The following is a 25,235-nucleotide window of genomic DNA, read 5'->3' on the forward strand; positions in this document are numbered from 1 at the left end:
CAAAGATCCTGAAACGAAATGCTCAGATGGGTGTCCCTACTCCAATACCGAGGCCAGGACATCCCCACAGAACCACAAGGAGGGATGATCGCCAGCTGCACCGGTTAGTCCGCAATGGCCGTACCGAGTCAGCTAATCGGCTTAGGGCTGAGTGGCAGCAACTGACAAATGTGCCTGTATCCAGAAGGCTAGTCAACCAACGACTGGTTCAAGCAGGCTATCGTGCCAGGCGTCCCCTGAGAAAGCCACGCCTGACCAGACAACACCGCCAGCGCCGATTGCAGTGGGCCAGAGAGCACCGTCAATGGCAGCCAGGACACTGGAATCACGTGATCTTCAGTGACGAGTCTAGATTTCTGGTCTATCGTCAAGATGGCCGCGTCCGAGTGCGCAGACAAGTGCATGAAGCCTACAACAAAGATTGCATAGTGCCAAGAGTCCAAGCTGGAGGTGGTGGGGTGACCGTTTGGGCTGCTTTTCATGCAGCGGGCAAAACTGACCTGGTTGTTCTGAATGGAAACCTGAACCAGTTCAAGTACAGGGCCATTCTGGAAGAAACATTGCTTCCATTTGCTCGTGCAACCTTTCGAGGAAACTTTGTCTTCCAAGATGACAATGCACGGCCTCATCGTGCTCGCATGATCCAACACTTTCTTGCTGACCGTGGTGTAGAGCATATGGAGTGGCCTGCCATGTCCCCGGATATGAATCCGATAGAGAACTTGTGGGCAGAATTAACGCGTCAAATCGACCACTTGGACCAGCAGCCGACCTCTGTGCGTGAATTGCAGCAGGCTATTGTCACTGCATGGCAAGCGATTCCTGTCCAAACCTTGGCAAATCTCGTGAACAGCATGCCTCAACGTGTACGTGCTCTCCTGAATGCTCGTGGGGGTCACACGAAGTACTGAACTGTAATTTTACTGTCCGTAATCCCAGTCGTAATTTAACTTTTGTTTTTGTTAAAAATTTTTTTGGCTAATGTGCAAAATGAAGACATACTTCTGGAAAACGTACAGAAGTTTAACACAGTACTGTCCATGAATTGAGTTCGATATCGGTTTACATCACTTTCAAGGATCAATTTACTTGTTTCGAAATGTCAAATGTGGTTTTTGTTTCTTTTAAAGGTCACATTAACAAAATCTAGAATAATTTCAACATAATTCCAATGAACTTTTGGTTCTAAGACATCTTGAGAAGTAAGTTCACCCCCACAAAAAAAAAATTCCATATTAAATACCAAGTCTGTATATATATATATATATATATATATATATATATATATATATATATATATATATATATATATATATATATATATATATATATTTTATATATATATATATATATATATATATTTTATATATATATATATATATATATTTTTTATATATATATATATATATATATATATATATATATATATATATATATATATATATATATATATATATATATCTATATATATATATATATATATATCTATATATATATATATATATACAGTATATATATATATATATCTATATATATATATATATATATATATATATATATATCTATATATATATATATATATATATATATATATATATATCTATATATATATATATATATATATATATCTATATATATATATATATATATATATATATATATATATATATATATATATATATCTATCTATATATATATATATATATATATATATATATCTATCTATATATATATATATATATATATATATATATATATCTATAAATATATATATATATATATATATATATATATATATATATATATATATATATATATATATATATATATATATATATATATATATATATATATATATATATATATATATATATATATATATATATATATTGGGCCCTTGTGGTTACGTCACATGCTGTATGGTGAAATATTGTATAACCCGCACACGAGTATACCCCGCAGTTGGAATTTTTGGAACTAATTTAATATATAGCCCGCAAATTATTTGCGTAAAAATACGGTATTTACTTTATTATCAATATAAAACTATTGACATGAATTTGCAAGTGAATTAGGGAACAAACTTTGTGGGACAAGTTGACTCCAGAAGATACCTTGTGTACATGGGGGGCATTTTAAAACTGATGGTGTCCGTGCTGCATTTTTACAGGGTTGTCCATGAAATGACTGGTTGTTTTTTCTTTGTTGGTCGTTAAAACAGTGGATGTTAGCACCAAGGTCGACTCCATATGATGAGTGGATACCAGAGATAACGTCACCGCGTGGCAGGCGGTGCGTATCGCTCCCAGCAAGGTGCAGCAGCAGCTGTATGGGACACCTTGCTGGCAGTTCTCCACTGATGATATGAAGGTCGCATAGTGACTGATATATATATATATATATATATATATACACACAGTCATCCCTCGTTTATCGCGGGGGTTACGTTCCAGAACCCCCCGCGATAGGTGAAAATCCACGAAGTAGAAACCATATATTAATTTTATTATTTTTATATATTTTAAGCCTTTAAAAACCCTCCCCATACTCTTATAAACCTTTCCCACGCTCTTATGAACCCTTTCTACACTCTTAAACACACTTTTGAGACCCATCCTTAGTCCTTACATATTAGAAAAATATTTGTACGTGTATATATAGCTGTACAGTACATTGATGCAAGTTCTTTTATAATTGCAATTAATTAACAAACAAACATACACATATGATCATGGAACTACACAAGTACAGTACAACAAAGTATTTACATTGATGCAAATTGTGTTTTTGAAAGCAAAAGGCAATAATTGACAAAAGTGCCTTTAATCAAACCTGAGGCCTAAGCATACAGAAGTCTTCATGAGCTATTCAAAATAGAGATGATGATTAATTTTGAAAATTAATAAGAAATGCATTAGCTTCCTCTTGCATATGCAGCAGCTTCCTGATGGTTAATTTGTAGGAAGCAGTGGGGGGTGGAGAGGAGGTGAGGAGGGTGGTTATTCCTGATCTGATGCAGTGATGAAGCAGATATCTCATCTGTATCAAAAGGTAATGACCGAAAAATCCCATCCTCCACAACCTCGGTCATTCATGTTACTCAGCGACTTAATTTAATTGCAGCTTTAGACAACATCATCGAAATCGTCATCATGATCATGTGTCTCTAAGTTGTAAACATAAGTTATTGTAAATTAGAGGTTACCCAAAGTATGATGACTCTTAAAACCATATTGATCATTAAACTGCAGGACACAGTTTGGCATCAACCTTGCAAATTACTTAAAGTAGCGAAGAACCGTCCAAGAACCCTCCTTACTGATGGGTTAATTACCCCCAGAATCATGGACAAGTTAATTACCCCCAGAATACGGGACTTTCAAAATGCGCGATTCTTTGTCCACTCATTTATAATGCGTATTTTATTTCGATTTACTGTAATATTCTTTTAATATAGGTTTTAATTAATGTGTTATATTTTTATTTATATTATTATTAATTTTTTAGGCTAGAAAATGCTTATTTTACCGCAAAAATAATTAAAATCTAAAAAAATAAAAATACCTATAGGCCGCAGAATCCCGCGATATAATGAAAAATCCGATATATAATTTTACATATACTAGCGAGAAAAACCCGCGATGTACCGAAGCCGCGAAAAGTGAAGCGCGATATAGCGAGGGATTACTGTGTGTGTGTATATATATATATACATACATACACATATATACACATATATATATTACATACACATATATATTGTTGCGAATATGGAATTTGGCCTCCATATCCGCTTGTAAATATTCCCCTATTTTCTCCGATACTCCCCAACTCTCCCTTACCCCATTCCCTAGTCCCATTGTCTGTAAACAACACCCATTAGAGCCGATCTTCCCCTTCATCCCCCCATTAAATGTCGTGCCCAGGTCCCCCGCACCACACGTAGACAATTATAGGACATCTTGCTAGTTATTCTTAATCTATGTCAGTTAAGGACTTGTTTCCATTAATTATGACTCTTCGTTGCACCAGAATGTGATTATATGGCACCTGTTAGGAAGTTTAGGACCTCCCCATACCTCTCCGCATCTCTTCCCCATGAAGAAGCGCCAACTACAACAACAACAACAAAAGAGGGGGGCGGCGCGGTGACGGCATGGGGAGTGGGCGTCCTCCTTCCGGCTCGGTTAGCCGCCATTGACCACGCGCTCCACGGGGTTACCACGAAGGGGCTCCCTGTCGGCCCCTCGTCAAGGGCGGAGCCGGTAACCCCCGCACCCAATGAGAAGCCATGGGCCGATGCCATCTGGGGCGGCGCTAACGAGCCGAGGGCGTGTCACTCCCCGCCGGATATACGCGGCCCCGCGCCGGACGTGACGTCAGATGCGCCCCGAGCTTGGAAGGAAAAGACGCCACCCTCCCGAGCGCTGAGCGACCTCCCCAGCTTGAGACCAAAGTCGCGACCCACAAGCGCTGTGATACCTTCACGCATCTCTGGACACCACCGTACGTGATTCTGTCCCTGAGCCAGGTGCACCTGGAGCGATCGCTACCCCGCTTTCCTGGCCATCAAACCCCGTGTGAGTGAGCCTTGTCCCGCGTTTACCTGTCGTCTGTCCGGGGATAATATAAGAGTGTGTCTAAGTGCCTGTCTTCCTGTAATATACCTCTAGCCCCTGTAATCTAACCTTTTTCCGTACGAATATACTTGAGAACTGAACCCTTGGTGTCGTATTGTGTGATTGTAATCCAGCCGGGTGTCTTCTTTTTCTTATTGAGCCAGCATAGCGCGATTAGTCAACCCCGGGTGCAATCGGGGTAACTTGTACGGATACGGCGGCCATCCCGCTCGGCCCACCATACCATCAAAGTCGTATCTGTAACAATTGGTGTCGGGAGTGAGATTCGAGGCCCGACCAAATTTTGAAGGAAAAAAAAAAAACGAATAGAGGAAAAAAAAAAATTTGGTCAAAATTTGGAGCGGCCGAAATTTGTTTTGTTTTACGAAACTCGAATTTTGCAAGTCGCGCTATGGCGGATCAAGACGGCTGGGGTCCGGTAGGGGAGAGTGAGGCAGGGTCGGTCCAGGACCAAATTGAGGGACGTGAGGAGAGCGAAGCAGCGAGGGTAGCAGACGCGCAAAATGGCGCCTCGCTGGTCACCGCGCCCGTGACCGTGGCAGCGCCCCTGGTGGATCCGAACCTTTTTATGTTGCAAATGAGGGCCCTTATGGAACGAATAGAGGGCCAAATGGGGGTAATGAGGGACGAAGCGAGGGGTACTGGTGAGGGGTTAGACAAGAAATTTGGGAAGTTAGACAATAATTTTGAGGAGTTAGACAAGAAATTTGGGAAGTTAGACAATAATTTTGAGGAGTTAGACAAGAAATTTGGGAAGTTAGACAATAATTTTGAGGGGTTAGACAACGGGATAAAAGAGGTGAGAAATGGGTTAATGGGGGTAGAAAACAGAATGGCCGCTCAAGAGAATCAAATGGAAGGGATGCAAAAAGGGTTAGAGGGGTTAGAAAACAGTATGGAAGGCAAATTGAGGGACATGAGGGACCAAGCGGAAAGGGAAGTTAAACAAATGGAGCAGCAGATAGAGGGGGTCAGAATGGGGGTAGAAACCAAACTGGATGCTCACAGGGAGGAAATGGAGCAGATGAGGGTGGCATCTGGGCAGGAGATGCAAGTGATGGGAGAGGAGATCAGAAGAGGAGTGAGTGAGGAGGTCGGAGGAGTGCGCGAGGAGGTGAGGCACTGTAAGGAGCGCATGGAGAAAGAGGTGAGAAAGGGGACTGTAAAATTGCAAGGTGGTATAGAGGAGTTGACGCTGGGAGTAGAACAACTGACAGTGGGACAAAAGGAGCTGGGGGACCAGGTAAAGAAGAACACAGCGGTAATAGAGGGTTTAAAATCGACACAGAAGGAGATGAAAAAGGACGTAGGGGTAATTAAAAAAGAGTGCCAGACGGTACATGAGGACCTGACGAGGAAAATGGACAAGGTGGTAGAGGTAATGGAGGTTAAAGAGCGGGAGGTGCGGGAGCACATAGAAAAAAATAAAGTGGAGTTAGAGGAAGAACTTAAAGGGGCGCACGAAGAGATGAAGGAGATGAAGCAAAAATTAGAGGAAGTGGAAGAAGGGGTGAGCGAAATTAAGAAGCGACGGAGAGAGGATAAGAAAGAGATAAAGGAGGAAGTAAAAGAATTGGTCCAAAGTCTGTGTTCGGATCGTGATGATGTGCTCATTAACCGGATGAGGGATTCGCAGGTGATGGAGGAGAAGCGAAGAGGAAGAGGACCCGGTGTAAGTGGTGACCAATATGGTCGTGCGTATGATGCGCCAGGGGATTTAAGGAGCTTGGGGGTCGAGATGGACCCGGGTGTTCGTGAGAGGCCGTTGGTGAAGTGTGCGACAGGTCTGGTGTGCGAAAAAGGAGGTGTGCGAGAAAATCCGACTCTGGGGTGTGTGAGGAAAAAGTGCGTGCCAAGGAGTGAGTGTGCTGGCGAGAGTGAGTCGGTCGTAGCGCGTGTGCGAGGGAGCACGTGGAAGCGCGGTGTGGTGAGTGTTACAGAGGGTGTAACGGGAGAGTGTGCGCGAGAAAGGTGTGTGACGGACAGGTGCATGAGGAAAGAGTGCGCTGTCAGAAGTAAGGAAGAGTGTCCACCTGTGGTGAGTGTTACAGAGGGTGTAACGGGAGAGTGTGCGCGAGAAAGGTGTGTGACGGACAGGTGCATGGGGAAAGAGTGTGCTGTCAAGAGTAAGGGTGAGTGCGCTGTCAGGAATGGAGGTGAAAGTAGTGAGAGTGACATGGAGCGTGAGTTAGTTGTGACAGGTGAGCGAGGATGTACACCTGGGATGGAAGGATGCACACCTGGAATGGTAGAGCGTGAGTGGGAATGCACGCTGGAGTTGGTGGTGAGGCACGTGGTTGGGTGTGCGAATGAGAGCACACCTGTGATTGTCACAGAGGAGGTGACTGAGGAGGGGGCGCGAAGAGGTGTTTTGGTGAGGTGTGCGACCAACGAATGTGTGCCAAAGTGTTCGGTGGTCAGGTGTGTGACCAAGGCTGTGAGTGGAATGGGTGTACCGAGGTGTGTAAGGAACGGTACGAGGAGCAGGGAAACGGCTGGATGTGTGAGCAAGGAACGGGCTTCGGGGTGTAAGCATGCAGGTGAAGCATCGACGTTAGACGGGGTAGAGTTTAGAACGACTTATAGCCGAATCGGGCCCTCGGTGCGTGCCGGGCCTCGCTTTGAACGGCCGCGTCCAGGCTCCACTAGGCGGAGCTGGCAGCCCGATAGAAAGGGTCGTCATGGCGACCACTTTTTGGTGAGGCATTCCGGCAGGCCGAGATCGAGCCATGGGATGGCTCCGTGCCGAGATGGTGCGTGGGATCTCGGCCCGGGTAAACCTCCTTCCCTGCACCGAATGCGGGATGCATCCAGCCACTGGCACAAAACAACCAGCATTCATTGTTTGGCTTTACGAAGCCGGGCTTTGGACGGGAATTGGCGCACCGAGAGGTATTAGTGAGTAGACTGGGTGATGAGGTTAGTGTTTTGGCCCCAAAATTGGAGAAAAAAAACAAAATTTGATGATTGGCAAGGGATTGGCAGTAGTGATTGGCAGATGATGGGTAGTGATTGGCAAATTTTTAATTTGTTGAAATTTGATGTGCAAAATTGGTAGTGAGAGACCCCCGATGTGGTGGGATGGCAAATCCACCATCCTTCCCATGGTGGGGGCAAAGGAGCAATAGTTTATGGGGTGTATGGCAGTGAAAACTAGCCCGGGTGGGTTAGGTTATATTGTAGGGATCTAGAAGAGATTGACATTAGGTAACGTTAAGATTAGTTAGTGACTGATACCTGTAGTGGGGACGCAGGTAGATTAGTATGGATGATAATGACGAGGGAGCGCAATAGTTTAAAGGGACGACTGGGAAGCGCAAGTTTCAGAAGGGAGTAGTTAGCTGAGATGATGCCGTGTGTGTGAGAATTGAACAGGTGTGATTGCACAGGTGTGCAACTGGACAGGTGTGTGGAGCAGTGTATGAGTAGTGAGTGTGTGGATCAGCGCGAATGCGCTTGGGGAGAGAAGGGTGCAGGTGGCACCAGGTGTGAGAGCACAGGTGTGCAGGTACAGGTGTGTGGAGAGAGTTGGAGTAAGTGGTACGGAGTGGTGTGCATGGTGCGAAGGTGTGGATGGGGGAAGAGTGGACCCCTATCACGGATACCCGGGGCGGGTAGTGTAAGTGTTAGGTAGAGGGTGCAGGTAAATTGTGGTTGGATATTGGCATTTGTGGTGCGGTTGCAGAATGGTGTTGTGAATGGGTGCATTAGTGTTGTGGAAATGGCTGGGCGTGTAGCCTGTTAGTGTGTGTAGTTGGTTTGGGCACTCCACCACTGTAAGGATGTCGGCCAGGTGAGGCCGCAGGTGGGCTCTGGGAGCCGGTAGTTGTGGATGGGGCCCGAGGATCCGGAGGATGGACCCGGGTAGCCCAGTGCCAGAGAGGGCACCGAGTGGGGAGAGTGCCAGAGGGCCTTCCCCAGGTAGTTAGGTTAGGGCAAGGAGCAGGTAAGCTCGGAGGCAACTGCAGTGGTGGAGGTGTGCAGGTGGGTAGACCCACTGGGAGAGGTACACGTCGCAGCCCAGAAATTGTACGAGGGCACCGGGAGATGAATCGGGGGAGTGAGACCCCAAATTGAAGAGCACCACAGTTTGGCCAATGGGAATTGGTTTTTAGAACCCATAGTGTAAGAGGGCCAATGGTTTGGCCGGAGAGAGACCCCGGGTAGTGTAAAGTTGTTAAAGTCATTTAGGAGATAGTTAGGATTGATGAACCTGTCGCACCATACGCAGCCACTTACCTGTGGTGATGATGATGACTCCACACCTGTGTTTTCTTTGTTTGTGTTGCAGAAATGAGAATTGCTGTTGGATTTGTGAGACGCATCACGACGTGGATGAGACATTGGGGTGATTCCATCTCTCCCTCCCTAGGAGGGACTGATGATGAATTGAAAATGGCAAATTTTGATGAGAGTTGAAAATGGCAAATTTGATTGGTTAGGAGGGAGAGAAGACGAATTTGGTATATGGGAGGAACGGGGAAGACAGTAGGGATGTTTGTGGATTTGTAAAGTAGATGTTTATGGGTAGTGTTGTGTTTTGTTGATACAGTAAGGGGTAAGGGAGGGGCCATGTAGGTTACCTGGTGGGGGGGGCGTACGGTAGGAACGTACCTGTCTCACCTGGTTCCCATGTGCCCCCAGTGTGCATCACCTTGCATTGCGTGCACTTTTGCGCCCTTACCACCTTGCTCACTTGTCTTGTTTTTGTCTCCCACCTCCGAGGATCTGGCTTTGGGGTAGAGAGAGAGGAGAGAGAGGTGCTGGCTGCGCAGTTGTGGGCCTGCACTTTCGCTGTTCGCTGCCTGGATCGGTACACCATATGGACCGCAATGTTTGTGGCCACCCACAATGGACCGCAGTTCGTTTGCGGCCAAGCACCACCCGGGGATGGACCTATGGATCAACGTGGCACCTATGCCATACAGGTGAACCACTAATAGTTAACACCACCAAGTGCACCACAAGAAGAGCAAGAGACACCTGCAGGGTTAGGGGTTGTTGAAGTTATTTTTATTCCAATGAACAATGGTGACTGCACCGATTGGTGGTGGGGTGGTGCTTTTGATGCTGGGAAAGGGTGCTCTGCACGTTATTAAAGGCCGTCGGCCACAGAGCACTCGTGGGTTGGTGTATCGATGTTGGCAAGCGCGCTCTCTCTATGCATAACATCTGCATGTGTTCCTCCAAAAACAGGTCCTGGATCGTAGTGTAAATATCAGCGTAGTCTTGTAAATAATGCTCCCTACCGGCTGTATGTTTAGTTTGAGAATTCTTTCCGGATTCGGTTATCCTGTGGGTGTGTTTCTGTGAGGAGAAGGGTGCAACGTCGCAGGGGGACATATTTACTCATTTGTGAATATCTGTAAAACTGTCGCACTCAGGGTAGAGTTAATAGTAGAGGGAACTACATTGCGTGCCACACTAAAGTAGGTAAAAATTTATCGGGTCGGGACGCCCCGAGGGTAGAGAAGGGTGCAATGTTGCGAATATGGAATTTGGCCTCCATATCCGCTTGTAAATATTCCCCTATTTTCTCCGATACTCCCCAACTCTCCCTTACCCCATTCCCTAGTCCCATTGTCTGTAAACAACACCCATTAGAGCCGATCTTCCCCTTCATCCCCCCATTAAATGTCGTGCCCAGGTCCCCCGCACCACACGTAGACAATTATAGGACATCTTGCTAGTTATTCTTAATCTATGTCAGTTAAGGACTTGTTTCCATTAATTATGACTCTTCGTTGCACCAGAATGTGATTATATGGCACCTGTTAGGAAGTTTAGGACCTCCCCATACCTCTCCGCATCTCTTCCCCATGAAGAAGCGCCAACTACAACAACAACAACAAAAGAGGGGGGCGGCGCGGTGACGGCATGGGGAGTGGGCGTCCTCCTTCCGGCTCGGTTAGCCGCCATTGACCACGCGCTCCACGGGGTTACCACGAAGGGGCTCCCTGTCGGCCCCTCGTCAAGGGCGGAGCCGGTAACCCCCGCACCCAATGAGAAGCCATGGGCCGATGCCATCTGGGGCGGCGCTAACGAGCCGAGGGCGTGTCACTCCCCGCCGGATATACGCGGCCCCGCGCCGGACGTGACGTCAGATGCGCCCCGAGCTTGGAAGGAAAAGACGCCACCCTCCCGAGCGCTGAGCGACCTCCCCAGCTTGAGACCAAAGTCGCGACCCACAAGCGCTGTGATACCTTCACGCATCTCTGGACACCACCGTACGTGATTCTGTCCCTGAGCCAGGTGCACCTGGAGCGATCGCTACCCGCTTTCCTGGCCATCAAACCCCGTGTGAGTGAGCCTTGTCCCGCGTTTACCTGTCGTCTGTCCGGGGATAATATAAGAGTGTGTCTAAGTGCCTGTCTTCCTGTAATATACCTCTAGCCCCTGTAATCTAACCTTTTTCCGTACGAATATACTTGAGAACTGAACCCTTGGTGTCGTATTGTGTGATTGTAATCCAGCCGGGTGTCTTCTTTTTCTTATTGAGCCAGCATAGCGCGATTAGTCAACCCCGGGTGCAATCGGGGTAACTTGTACGGATACGGCGGCCATCCCGCTCGGCCCACCATACCATCAAAGTCGTATCTGTAACAATATATATACAGTGGAACCTTGACTTACGAGTTTAATCCGTTCCGTGACCGAGCTCGTAACTCAAATTGCTCGTATCTCAAATCAAATTTCCCCATTGAAATGCATTGAAATGCTATTAATCCGTTCCAGCCCGCCAAAAACCACACCAATTTTTTTTTAAATATACAGTATATATAAAAATATCTCGCGCTTTATATTTCACCTGTATGCAGCATACAAGCTGGCAGGATGGCCTGGACTGGAGGTACGCACACTTGACTCTAAAGTCTAAACTGTCCAGCCTGGGTTTGAATCCCGACCCAGCTATAACCTGTCATGGGTGAATTACAGGCAGGGTGATTCATCAATGTGTGTACCGCTAAACTGGGCGCCCCGTTTGCGTCCCATTAGTTGTTGGATGTTAAGGATCTCACCGTGTTTTCCACAAAGAGAAGGCGAGCTATCGCCGGCACTCTGAACAAGTTGACGGCAGAGATACTGTACTTGCACGGCAAGATAACCACGTGTCGCACGATCTCTTGTCATGGTCCACAAGATTATCACAGAGAGGTGCAGCTTCCAGCGTTTCGAGATCTGATCCAGGCCTATCCAACGAGACCGGTCCCAGCGTTCTAGGCCCGGTGGTTGTCTCAGACGGACCCGACAAAGGACGTGTTGGATTTTACCGCGAGCCGATTCGAGCACCGACGTGCCGGCGAACAAAACCAGTCATATCTTTTGAACGCGTGGCTCGATATTTACAAAATAAACGTTTTCTTGAAGGGCTGAACCGTGCGCTCAAAACGATACCGAGTTTGACCCTGAGAGAGCCGTTTTGCGTAAACTCAAAATAACCGAAATGCGAAAACTAAAATGCAGCGCTATACTACGACAGAGATACTGTACGTACACGGCAAGATAACCACGTGTCGCACGATCTCTTGTCATGGTCCACAAGATTATCACAGAGAGGTGCAGCTTCCAGCGTTTCGAGATATGATCCAGACCTAACTTTTGAGACCAGTCCCAGCCTTCTAGGCCCCGTGGTTGGTTCAGACGGACCCGAACAAAGGACGTGTTGGATTTTACCGCGAGCCGATTCGAGCGCCGACGTGCCGGCGAACAAAACCAGTCATATCTTTTGAACGCGTGGCTCGATTTTTACAAAATAAACTTTTTCTTGAAGGTCTGAACCGTGCGCTCAAAACGATACCGAGTTTGACCCTGAGAGAGCCGTTTTGCGCCGGAGATACTGTACGTGCACGGCAAGATAACCACGTGACCGGGTGGCGAAAGCTCGTAACTCGGATCTCGGCTCGCATCTCAAAGCAATAAACTGCCAGAGTGACGGCTCGTATCTCGAAAAACTCGTAAGTTGGGGCACTCGTAAGTCGAGGTTCCACTGTATATATATATATATATATATATATATATATATATATATATATATATATATATATATATATATATATATATATATATATATATATATATATATATATATATATATATATATATATATATATATATGTACACACATACATACAGTCATACCCTGTTTTACGCCATTTCGACCTACGTCAAATCCGACTTTATGCCACTCTTCTAGAGTAAATTTCAGTTCAGCGAACGTCATTATGTGCGACTTTACGTCACTCCTACGGACGTGAAAAAAATTACATTTTTCCTTAAAAATATATTTAAAATAAATAAAATAGTACATAAATTAACATTAAAAGAAGCTAAAAAACAATTAAAAATACAATAAAGAGCACATTAAAAATATAAAAAAATGTATGTACAGTATACTGGACGTAGGCGTAGCTGCTGGTTCTCATTCAAAACAAAGGCGATGCCAAATGCATTTTGTCCTGTGCTGCGGTCGCGTGCTTGCTTTGCCTTTCGCTGGTATTTTTGTGATTATTCCTTTACTGTGTAAAACAACCAACGTAACGTGGCAACGGCGGAACATGACGATGCCGGCTCGGACGACCGTCCGTGGCATGACGATCACCGTGCAGAGTGTGCAATGTCCGCGACGAGGTCAGGCCCCATGGCCCATGTGAAACGAACGACCGTGTCGTGCCTCAAGCCGGGGTGCCTCGTCGGGCACCTCACCGGCATCTGGCGTCGACGAACCGATCGACGTGTGCATGTGCACATGTGCATGGATTTGCAAATGCCTGCCTGTACGTCGTCGTTTCTGCGTATATCGCATCGTCCAAAAATAAAGAAGCAAGCAACTTCGGCCGCTCGAGGAAAGACCGGGCACGCCTACGACTCGGAGGCGAGCGTCGATCCCCGGGGCGGCCGGGTTCACGGAACCCTGAGCTCGTTCGTTCGTCACAGACGACACGACACGACACGACCACCGGTGAAACTTCGGACACGTTGGGTAAAGCACGCCGTGGTGAAGCGGGCCGCGGAGCCACTCGGCACACAAGCCAGCTCACGGTCGACACGTCCGTGCCGGTCATCCCGTTCGAGGAGAAGACAACGAAGGATAGAAAACAACGGAGGGACTCCCAACGGGGAGCGGCAAAGATTCAGGGCGAAGCCGCAGCCTCCTCCAGTTATTTACTCGAGTTTTATGGTGTTTGTCTTCATTTTAAGACATTATGCCCGGTTTACGTCAAAAACCGTTACGTCACGGCTTATGGAACCAATTAATGACGTAGGCCGGGGTATTACTGTGTGTGTGTGTGTGTATATATATATATATATATATATATATATATATATATATATATATATATATACAGTATATGGTATCTGTAATCTGGTTCTCCAACCTAATGAGCGGACAACATGACGTCATCGCCATGCACGTCCGCCTTGCTACGTTATCTCTGGTATCCACTCATCATATGGAGTCGACCTGGTTGCGGTTGGGAGTTACTAATAATGGTATCTGTAATCTGGTTCTCCAACCTAATGAGCGGACAACATGACGTCATCGCCATGCACGTCCGCCTTGCATGGCGATGACGTCATGTTGTCCGCTCATTAGGTTGGAGAACCAGATTACAGATACCATTATTAGTAACTCCCAACCGCAACCAGGTCGACTCCATATGATGAGTGGATACCAGAGATAACGTCACCGCGTGGCAGGCGGTGCTTATCGCTCCCAGCAAGGTGCAGCAGCAGCTGTATGGGACACCTTGCTGGCGGTTCTCCACTGATGATATGAAGGTCGCATAGTGACTGATATATATATATATATATATATATATATATATATACACACACACACACACACACACACACACACACACACACACACACACACACACACACACACACACACACACACACACACACACACACACACACACACACACACACACACATACACACACAAAAATATGCATGCAGAATTTGGGCATGGGCAAGAAAGTAGAGACCGAACCGTGAAGTGTTTCTGCGGTCTGATTGGATGCCAAACCTGCGTGCGTCATGTACAGATGCAGGTGGGACGCTTTGCACCACAATTCTCTGGGTTTCAACAGCAGGACTCTCAGGAGCTGCTGTCTTTCCTGCTGGATGGCCTGCATGAAGATCTTAATCGTATTCGCAACAAGCCTTACGTGGAACTTCATGATCACGGTGATCGCGCTGATGAGGTGTGGTGCAGATTATATTGCCTGGGTGTATTTGAGGTGCTCTTGCAATCGATAAACACCTGCTTAGAGTGAACATAATTTTCGTTTAATTTATTGTAACTGGGTATGTTCCACATAAGACTGAACCATTTATTTATTAAACTAGCAAAAGTACCCAGCGTTGCCTTGCAATGCAGGGTCGCTTTGTGTAGGGAATATGAAGAGAGGGGAGAGGGAGGAGTGGGAGGATGGAGGGGAGGAAAGTTAAGGGGGAGGGAAGTAGGGGGGGGGACTGAAGGGTAGGAGAAGGTGAAGGGAAGGAGAGGCGGGGGGAGAAGCAGGGAAGAGGGGTGGGGGAGACAAGGGGGGAGGGGGGAGAGAATTGGAAGGGAGAGGTGGGGAAGGGGTGGTTACCCCAGGGTCCTCTGTTTATTTGCAGTTTACCTGAAATCACATGGTTTTCCAACCAGGTCTCATGCCCTCGGTTGTGCACTAATCTTATCTTCGGATCTTAATTGGTTGCGGCCGAGCAACCGCTAGTGCACACCGGAATCTGCAGATTAGAGCCAATTAATTGGGGAATTATAATCTCCCAGGCTAACACTATGTGCGGACCATGCTAGACCAATGGAGGGAGAACACGGACACAGACAGGTCGGAAAAAGTTCAACAATAAGGGGGTTTATTTACAAGGTGAATCCGGGCGAAGTTGAGCATGCGGTGCTGTTTAAGCACTTTTAATGTATAAAGCAAGCAATCAAAATATCAATGTAATCAAAAATAAGGGGAGCAAAAATGTACAAGGTCGGAACAATTGCAAGCAATGGAGGGTGCAAGCAATATACAGCAAAGAGAAGGGACAAAGAGCAACCTATACCTCTACCTTACCAATCTAAAACATAGTACATGGGCCCTCAGAATCAAATAACGCCTATTTGGCCAAAAGATTGTCGTCAATATGGATTGTCCAGAAACTCGTTTAATTTCCTGCGGTTATATATTTTATACAAATGAGGCACCCTATTTGTCTATGGCAGCTGCTGTTATGGTAAGGTGTGACTTTCAAAAGGATTTCTCTTTGAAATAGTATTTGCTGTGACGATTGTCTTTCCTCGACGAACGTTCTATTTATCATACACGTTGTGCCTCTCCGGAAGGATGTCGCTAAAGAAGCGTGGACCAGGCACTGTCTTCGTAACAACTCCATCATTGTGGACATATTCCACGGGCTCTTCAAGTCGACCCTGGTGTGCCCCATCTGTCAAAAGATTTCCGTCACCTTTGACCCCTTCTGTTACCTGTCCTTACCGCTGCCTTCAAAAAGCGAGCAGCTGCTGGAAGCCCTTCTCATTCCCCTGGACCAGGAGGTGAAGCCGACACTGGTAAGTGCAATGACATTGTTTTCTATCTTGTTGATGATCAGCCGTGAAATGCATGCAACTTCAAAAGCCATGCATTTACCTGGCCTTGAACTCTACTAATTGCTGGAAAATTTGTGAAAGTTTATTTTTCTGCTTGACCGTATGACCAATGGGATGCAGGTATAACCCAAAACGTGTTTAAATTTCCATGTTTCGGATATTTCCTTTTCCTTTGCTGCACCTCTGCTCTGGAATGACTTGCCTTCCTCTGTTCGACATGTTGACTCTCTTCCTGCCTTTTAAAACCTCCCTCAAAACCTATCTGTTTCACAAGGTCTTTCAAAGTCTAAGTCCTGTTTTCCCTTTGGTTTGAGGTGGGACAGAGATCGAGAGTATGTCTGTGTACATGTGTGGGGGAGGGAGGGGAGGAGGAGGGGAGAGTACACATCTGTGGGTTTTGAATGGGGTGGGAGAGGAATAGCGCAAGAGTGAAGGTGTGTCTATGTGTGTGTGTATGTTTGGGTATGTGTGTGCGGTGTGTGTGTGCGTTCGCATGATAATGTAAAGCGCCACGAGGGTCGTTAACTCTGCTTGATGGGGGCTATATAAGACTCCTTTATTATTAGATTTACTCTCCATGAAATGGAGAGTAAACCTATTATTACTGCTAGAGTTTTTCTTATTATTATTCTTCCACCCTATTTTGCACCTCCGAAAACTTCATAATTAATGTTCTCAGCAACCTTTGGTCGGATTGATAGGAAATTTTCATCAAATGATCGACTCGGCTCGTACAATTTTTTAATGCTAATTTTGACGTCATAGGTCACGTGGTATGGGCGCCATCTTGTAAAACACCTTCAACTTTGCCCCTCTGTATCGCCGAAACGGCTCAATGGAAAAATTTGAGGAATGGGCTCATTCCAAAGAACTCTGCAATGGGAACAAAAAATATGTGTATTGAGTATATTAAAAAATGCTAACGTTAAGCGGTTAGAATTCGTCAAACAAAATTCTTTCTCCCCTGAAAATGAGATTTTTTTCCCAGATGCGTCGTTTAAAAAAACTCAGAATGCAAAAAATTTCGAAGTCATATGTCACATGGTTCGGCCGCCATCTTGTGTTTTCGTGAAAAACTACGAAAACCCCTTTTTCTCCAACGGCTGAACAGATCGAGCCCAAATCTGGCATGCATATTCGCATACCCATGACGAACAAAAAAGCCTTCGAGCACAACGTCATCCGACACATGGTTTCAGAGTTATGACGTTTTTAAGCACAAACTAGAAATGGTATCACCTCCATAATTTGTTAAGATATCGAGTGGAAACTTTACACAAATGTTTCTCATGGGGGGATGTTTCAACGTTACTTGAGACGTTTTGATAAGTCACATGGTTTGGCCGCAATAAATAATGGAAGGGAAATTTAAAAAAGCTTCTAACTCTTGAACCACTGCATTGATCGACTTGAATTTTTAATGCAATGTAGCTCTCATCAAGCGGAACAAGTGTGGAAAATTTCAAAATGATTGGATGTACAGTCTCGAAGCTATAAGTCTTTATTGTTGAAAAGAAGAAGAAACACACCATTTTGTCCTACCAGGACGTGATCACGATCACACGACCTCTCGCGGTCATTTTAACCTCAAATAAAATTATAATTGAAGATTTGTCAACAGCTGAGGTATATTAACAAACAAATAAAACAGATTTGGTCAAATTCTGACTTTTTTTAACTCGATCGCATTTGACACAGAGTTGTGAGATGCTCAAGAAGAAGAAATCTCGTTTGGCTTCTCAGATAAAATAAATAATTCTGGCTCTGCAATCACGTTTATTTTATTTTTAAAATCGCTTTTTCTGCAAGCATTGCACGGATTGACGTGAAATTTTCACCACAGGTGCGCCATAGGGTGTGTATGTGTGTGTGGATGTGTGGGTGTGGGGGGGGAGAGGGTGGATATGTGTGTGTGTGGGGGGGGGGGGGGGTGGGTGGGGGGTGGGGGGGGGGGGGGGTTGGGGGGTGTGCGTGTGCGTGTGGAGGGGGGGGGTGTGTGTATCTGTGGAGGGGTGTGCGTGTGGAGGGGGGGGGGGGGTGTGTATCTGTGGAGGGGTGTGCGTGTGGGGGGGAGGGTGTGGGGGGTGTTTGTTTGTGTGTGGGTGGGGGTAGGGGGTGTGTGTGTGTGTGGTGTGGTGTGTGGTGTGGAGGGGAGGTAGGGGGAATGTGTGTGTGTGTATGTGTGTGTGTGTAGGGGCAGGATGTGGGGATGTGTGTGTGTGTGGGGGCAGGATGTGGGGATGTGTGTGTGTGTGTGGGGGGCAGGATATGGGGATGTGCAGGATATGGGGATGTGTGTGTGTGTGTGTGGGGGGGGGGGGGGGGGGGATGTGTGTGTGCAGGTGGAGAAACCATGTTTGAGGTTTACAATTTAAATAAAGTTGAATATGGGATCTTGTGAAATTAACATCATTTACAACAATCCTTTAAATTATTTATATTTAAGTTTAGGAACAACCGATACTGCACAATTAATTGTGTGTGTGTGTGTGTGTGTATGTGTGTGTGTGTGTGTGTGTGTGTGTGTGTGTGTGTATGTGTGTGTGTGTGTGTGTGTGTGTGCGCGCACGCTGGGTAGGGGTGTGTGGGGGGGGGGGGGGGTGTTTGTGTGAAGGTGTGGGTGTGTGTGTGTGGGGGGATGTGTGTGTGTGGGGGGGGGGGGGTGGATATGTGTGTGTGTGGGGAGGGGTTGGGGTGTGTGTGTGGAGGAGGTGGGGTTGGATGTGTATGTGTGGAGGGGTGTGCGTGTGGGGGGAGGGGTGTGGGTGTGTGTGTGTGTATCGGGGTTGTATCCAAGGGGGTTGTGTCAAAGCATGTCCAGTGAAAGTGGGGTTGTATCAAAAGTGGGGTTGCATCAAAAGTGGGTGCGAGTAAACCGGTCATCACTGCCAGCAGTTTTAAAGTGGCAGTTCTAGTTATTATTATTATTATTATCAGCCGTCGTCCGAAGGTTAATGGTGCAATGTTCTTTTTTTCCTTTTTTAAAATCTGCAAGTGAAGTTAATCTCAATAAAAAAGATCGTGCTCGGATCTGACTTAATTTTGAAACGGACTTGTTTCACTTTTTGTGGGCATCGAGAGGAAGAGCTGGATGGATATCTTAACCTGATCGTGACGTTGCTTTGAACACAATGTGACTCCTCTGTAATACATGTTAACAGAACATAATGCAAGGTCCTTTTGGCTCTTTTTGAAGATTTATTTTCGTGTGTGTGTGATCTTTTTACAAAAACAAATTGCAGTTCAAGGTTTCCATCCCAAAGCCTGGAGTTGTTGAAGACCTCTGCAAGGCGTTGTCAAACATCTCCAACATTCCTTCAAAAAATGTGCGTTTGTTTAAAAAAAACATTTTGGACGTGACTCAGCTCACTTGCTCATTCCTGTATTTCCAATCCTTGTTCCCCCACCCTGTCTATTTGTTCATGGTTGTAATTTTCTTAAATGCCATAGAAGTCAAATGGTGATGAGGGCCTCACCATGGCCCATTTTTAGCTCACCTGGACTTTAGTCTGGTGAGCTTGTGTGATAGAGCAGTGTCCCTAGGTAAGTAAGTAAGTCAGTCAGTCAGTGAGTCTGTAAACACTTCAGTCATTATTGCTTCAACCAAACACACAATTTTGATGAAACTTGGCTGCAAGCTTCATATCTGATGCCTAACGAAGGTATTTTCTCCCTTCTCTGAAACTACACGGAAGCCAAACGGAAGCCTCTCCTCAGTGAAAGACACATTAAAGCCCGCTTGGAGTTTGCAAAAAAGCACCTAAAGGACTCTCAGACTGTGAGAAACAAGATTCTGTGGTCTGATGAAACAAAGATTGAACTGTTTGGCTTCCGTCTGGCCACTCTGCCATAAAGCCCAGATCGGTGGAATGTTGCAGTGATGGTTGTCCTTCTGGATGTTTCTCCCATCTCCACACAGGATCTCTGGAGCTCAGCCAGAGTAACCATCGGGTACTTGGTCACCTCTATTACCAAGGCCCTTCTCCCCCAATTGCTCAGTTTGGCCGGGCGGCCAGCTCTATGAAGAGTCCTGGTTGTTCCAAACTTCTTCCATTTAAGAATTATGGAGGCCATTGTGCTCTTGGGAACCTTCAATGCAGCAGAATTTTTTTTGTAGGCTTCCCCAGATCTGTGCCTCGACACATTCCTGGCTCTGAGCTCTGCAGGCAGTTCCTTCAACCTCATGGCTTGGTTTTTGCTCTGATATGCATTGTCAGCTGTGAGACCTTATATAGACAGGTGTGTGCCTTTCCAAATCATGTCCAATCAATTGAATTTACCACAGGTGGATTCCAACGAAGGTGTAGAAACATCTCAAAGATGATGAAGAGAAATGGGAGACACCTGAGCTAAATTTCAAGTGCCATAGCAAAGGGTATGAATACTTATGTCAATGTGATATTTCAGTTTTTTCTTTTTAATAAATTTGCAAAACTTTCTAAAATCCTGTTTTCTCTTTGTCATTATGGGGTTATTGAGTGTAGATTGATGAGGGAAAAAATGAATTTAAACGATTTCAGCATCAGGCTGCAACATAACAAAATGTGAAAAAAGTGAAGGGGTCTGAATACTTTCTGAATGCACTCTATGTACTACTTGTGAATGTCTGAAGCTGTAGCGGATCTTGGGTAGTGTTTGGTGCAACAAAAGGCTTACCATGTGTCATTTTCTTGCCTGCTTTAGTTAGGCAGCTTTCTTTGGCTAAAAGAGCATGAAGTTGCGAAGATCCTAGTCACCTGGGGATAATTAGGGAAAACCTGATTTGTTTTCCTCCAATTATGGGTGAAAGGCATGATTGGGTCTTGCACACGCCTCCACCTACACTTGCACTACCAACCCCAAAAATCTCGTAGGCCTCAAACTTGCTTTTTTTGAATGACGTGTACCTTTAGCATACATACATTCATGCTGAAATGAATGAATACTTTCATTCCTTCCACGACTTGCACTCGTTAGCTCCATTTGAGAGACCAATCTCTGTTGAACTGGGAGTGAAGAATATTTTGTTCACAAGTTGATTCATCATGTTTGTTCATCATGATTCATGTTTCTCTCCCTGGTTTTACGTTGTTTTCTTTTCCTTCCACTCCTCCCTTGCTCATTCTTGTTCCAGATGGTGGTGACGTTGATATACAATCATCGCTTTGACAAGATACTCTCCAACAATGATGATTTGAGCACTGCTGATAGAGACATCACTGTGTGAGTTTTTAAATTTGTGATTGATATTTACTCGAATATAAGACCTGTCGCTTTGCCGATGTAAATACCAATCTTTGCTGCGATGGATAATCTATGGGGGAAGAAAAAAAAAGGATTCCTGGGAGACCATGCTCTCCGTGCAGGGATAACCAACGTCACGTGTTGGCATTTGCGATTTTGACACGCGTGTCCATGTACCCGTAAAATAAAACGTGTTTTTTTTGGGGGGGGGGGGGGGGGGGGGGGATCACAAACACTCCCGGGAGTTACCCGAATCCATCGTAGTTGAATTTATTGAAATCCGTTAATCCGTTCTCAAATTATAACAGGACAAACAAACAAACAGACAGACAGCCACGGCTCCTTTTATAATATAGATTGTACATGAAATGGGATGCAAAACACTTCTCTCCTTTTAAATACAGTAAACCCTTAAATATCGTGGATTTTGGCCAATCACGGGCAACCTCTTGTGTACCGATTTAGTTATCGCGAGGTCTAATTTCGACCAATTGATGTCTTTGAGCTAAGTTGTGATCGTTTTACCCCACCACAAGCGTTTGTTGTTTCTCGCGCACTGTTATGTTCGTAACTCATGGCAAGATACATAAACTGGAGGTCGTTTATTTCCTTAGTGCGGTACATGCGGAAGCAGAGAGCGAGAAGAAAAATAATTATCGCAGCTTGACTTCTTACGTCACAGAGTGCCATGATTTTAACCATAGTTTCCTCTATACTCATTTCCACATCACATGCACCTTTCCATTGTTTTATGCTTCATCGTCCTTATTGGCGAAGTGATTATTAACAGTTTTGACTTTACACATATAATAATTGTAAATCAGCGGTGATGTTGCGGTGCAGGTGGTAGCTGAGATGTGCAGTGCTGTACTTATCTCCATGTCAACACTGTGTTTGGTGTAATATTCTGTTTCCGTAATGCATTCCTTTGTTTTTGGTTATTATTGGCCTTTGTGGTTTTTAACCATGGCTCGCAAGAGGAAAGCTGTTGCTAGGGATGAACAAAGCGCAAAACAGTCAAGAGAAGTGATAGTCAGGTTCACTATGTCAATAAATTATATTTCATTCAAAATCATGGTATATTAGCAAACCTATACATTTTTGGAAAGGTTATAGCATAAGGAAACTACAAATCAATGTTTACATTTGGAGAGATACCTGTATGGCGGCCATTTTGGATTTTCAAAATGGCCACTGTAAAATACATATTTTGTTCTATTTCTGCCTCTAATTACCCTAAAAACTTTAAAAAATATACTAAACCTATATTTTCAGGGACAAGGAATCCAATGAAAGTATCAAATTAGTGCTATGGGGAATGGTAAGACACGAATCAAAGGTTTTGAATTGCAAAATACTGTCTTTATATTCGCGATATGTTGCATAATCAAATACATGTTATCATTTTGTACAGGCAGTTAATAACATCAAAATGTGTCACAATAATTCATATCACCAAACATACACAGGCAGTCAGCAAAATCATATATACACATGCAGTCAGTATAACTTCACATCTACACGGGCAGTCTCCGTTCCACACAAGCAAAGGTCGGTCAAATTGATTGGCAAATCGAATTGGTCGAATGGTCGATCGAATCGAATTCGAAGAGTCGAATCGAATCGAATCGATCGAATTGGTCGAATGGTCGAATGGTCGATCGAAGCGATTGGTCGAATGGTCGAATTGGTCGAATGGAATTGGTCGATTGGTCGAATTGGTCGAATCGAATTGGTCGGAATTGGCAAATGTAAACATTGATTTTAAGATTTTCCATGTAATAACGTTTCCAAAAATGTATAGGTTTGCTAATCTACCATGATTTTGAACGAAAAAACATAGTGAACCTGACTATGATGTCTTTTACTCAAACTGGAGGATTTTGACAACCTTGGTCGAGCCGAGAGTGTATTTATTTTATTTATTTGCTAATTTCAGAGCTGCAGAACGATTTATAAAAGAAACACATTGCCATATTACAAAGGGAAACTATTTAAGAGATTACTGTAATAGGGCTTTGAGTGTTATGCCCTGTTACTGTAATATACTTTACAGGCAACTCTAGGTTTGAGAACGAGTTATATTTCTGGGCCCTGTTCTCAAAGCGAAATGGTTCTGAAACGAAAATGCACTAGAATTTGATTGAAACCAGCATATATTACACCATATTAATAGATAAAACAATGTACAGAAAATAGTCATCAAGGACAATTAAAAAACAATATATTTATATATATATTTTCTTTGTGAAACAAATCGAGGCTCATGAAAGTGCTAACACATAAAACATAATATAGGGAGTGTGAAACAAGAGGTGGAGAGAGGGGAGGACAACAACAGTAGAGAACAGGTTCATCGGTAGATCTGTGGACGAGAGAGGGCTGGGACGGGGTACACAGGATAACAAGATGGACACTACAGGGGATTTCAGGAAAGAAAACGGGATTTGAAAGAGGTGGATTTGGGGGTGTTTTAACGGGGGGAGATCAAGGTTTTGAATGGGGGGAGATCAAGGTTTTGGATGGGGGGAGATAAGAGATGGTGGTGAACAGCTGTTTTGAAGACCTGGAGCAAGGAGTGGGATTGAAGAGAGTGTGGGAGTGTTATGAAATCAAGTCAAGACCTCGTTTCCCAGATATGAGGCTCGATTGAAATCTATCTCCACATACCCTACAAACAGGAGAGTTTTGATTTTGGTAGTTTTACCAGAAGAGGGTTGCTGGCAGATCTTGTGTGTCCTGCAGGAATATTTGGGGAACAGAGCACAGACAGAGTAAGGGGTGCTCGGGGAGCTCGGCGGGAGAGGAGTATGTTGAAGACAGAAAGACCACCAACTTGCCTGCAGTGAGAGAGTGAAAGGCCCTCATAAACTGCTTCATCACGGGAGATACCAATGATTCTGAAAGCTTTGGTTTCAACAGCGTGAAGCCGAGCTAGGTGTGAGACAGGAGCACCAGCCCAGAGGGGAGAGCAGTATTCCATCAAGTTGTGGATGAAAGCTTTGTATGTGGTGAGGAGCTCAAAAGTGCCAAGAAAGGGCTTCACGCGACGGAGGATGCCCAGTCAGCGACTGGCTTTGGAGGCCAGCTTGGAAATGTGGTTTTTTTTCAGGAAAGATCATGGCAGATAGTGAGACCAAAAGCTTGAGTGACAGAACTTATTTGAGAGGATTGTTGAGAAAGTAGATTAGAGGGTTATCCAGATGGTCTTTTCGGATAGACATCGGGAGAGTGTGAGCTTTGACAGGATTGAAAGACATGTTCCACTTGTTTGACCAGTTTGTGATATTGTCCAGGTCTGCAGACAGTGAAGATGCTGCTGCCTGCCGATCTGAGGGATAAGATATGGAGCGGCAAAGGGTGGAATCATCAGCAAAGAGACGGAGAGGATTTTCCAAAGAGTCCGGGAGATCATTCATGAAGACCAGAAAAAGCACAGGGCCCAGAACACTGCCTTGAGGAACTCCAGCCTGGACAGGAAGGGTAGATGAGACTCTTCCATTTCGAGTCACACGTTGACTGAGACCTGAGAGGTAGTCTACGAGCCATGTGTGAAGATTTCCATGGATACCAGAGGAGGCGAGTTTGGTGAGCAGAGCGGGGTGCCAGACCGTATCGAAGGCACTAGATATGTCAAGGGAGACTGCTCTGATTTCCTGTTTGGCATTGAGGACCTCCATCCATTGTTGAGACAGCAGGAGCAGCTTTTTTAGAGTCGAGTGACCTGGTCTGAATCCAAATGATGATCAGAGATCAAGCCA

General features: G+C 45.1%; 1 protein-coding gene across 2 annotated transcripts in view; it reads left to right on the top strand.

Annotated features, from left to right (window-relative positions):
• LOC137436460 (ubiquitin carboxyl-terminal hydrolase 15) overlaps positions 1–25,235 on the top strand; it is a 115,345-nt gene that overhangs the window by 57,298 nt on the left and 32,812 nt on the right. For both annotated transcript variants that reach the window (XM_078786442.1, XM_068130259.2), the window contains 4 exons: positions 14,693–14,851; positions 15,988–16,212; positions 19,494–19,577; positions 21,365–21,453. In XM_078786442.1, the coding sequence (XP_078642568.1) occupies positions 14,693–14,851; positions 15,988–16,212; positions 19,494–19,577; positions 21,365–21,453 (557 nt within the window). The remainder of the gene's footprint in view (positions 1–14,692; positions 14,852–15,987; positions 16,213–19,493; positions 19,578–21,364; positions 21,454–25,235) is intronic.

This window comes from Myxine glutinosa, chromosome 11, assembly GCF_964187855.1.
Source record: "Myxine glutinosa chromosome 11, kmMyxGlut1.1, whole genome shotgun sequence".
Classification (NCBI taxonomy): Eukaryota; Metazoa; Chordata; class Myxini; order Myxiniformes; family Myxinidae; genus Myxine; species Myxine glutinosa.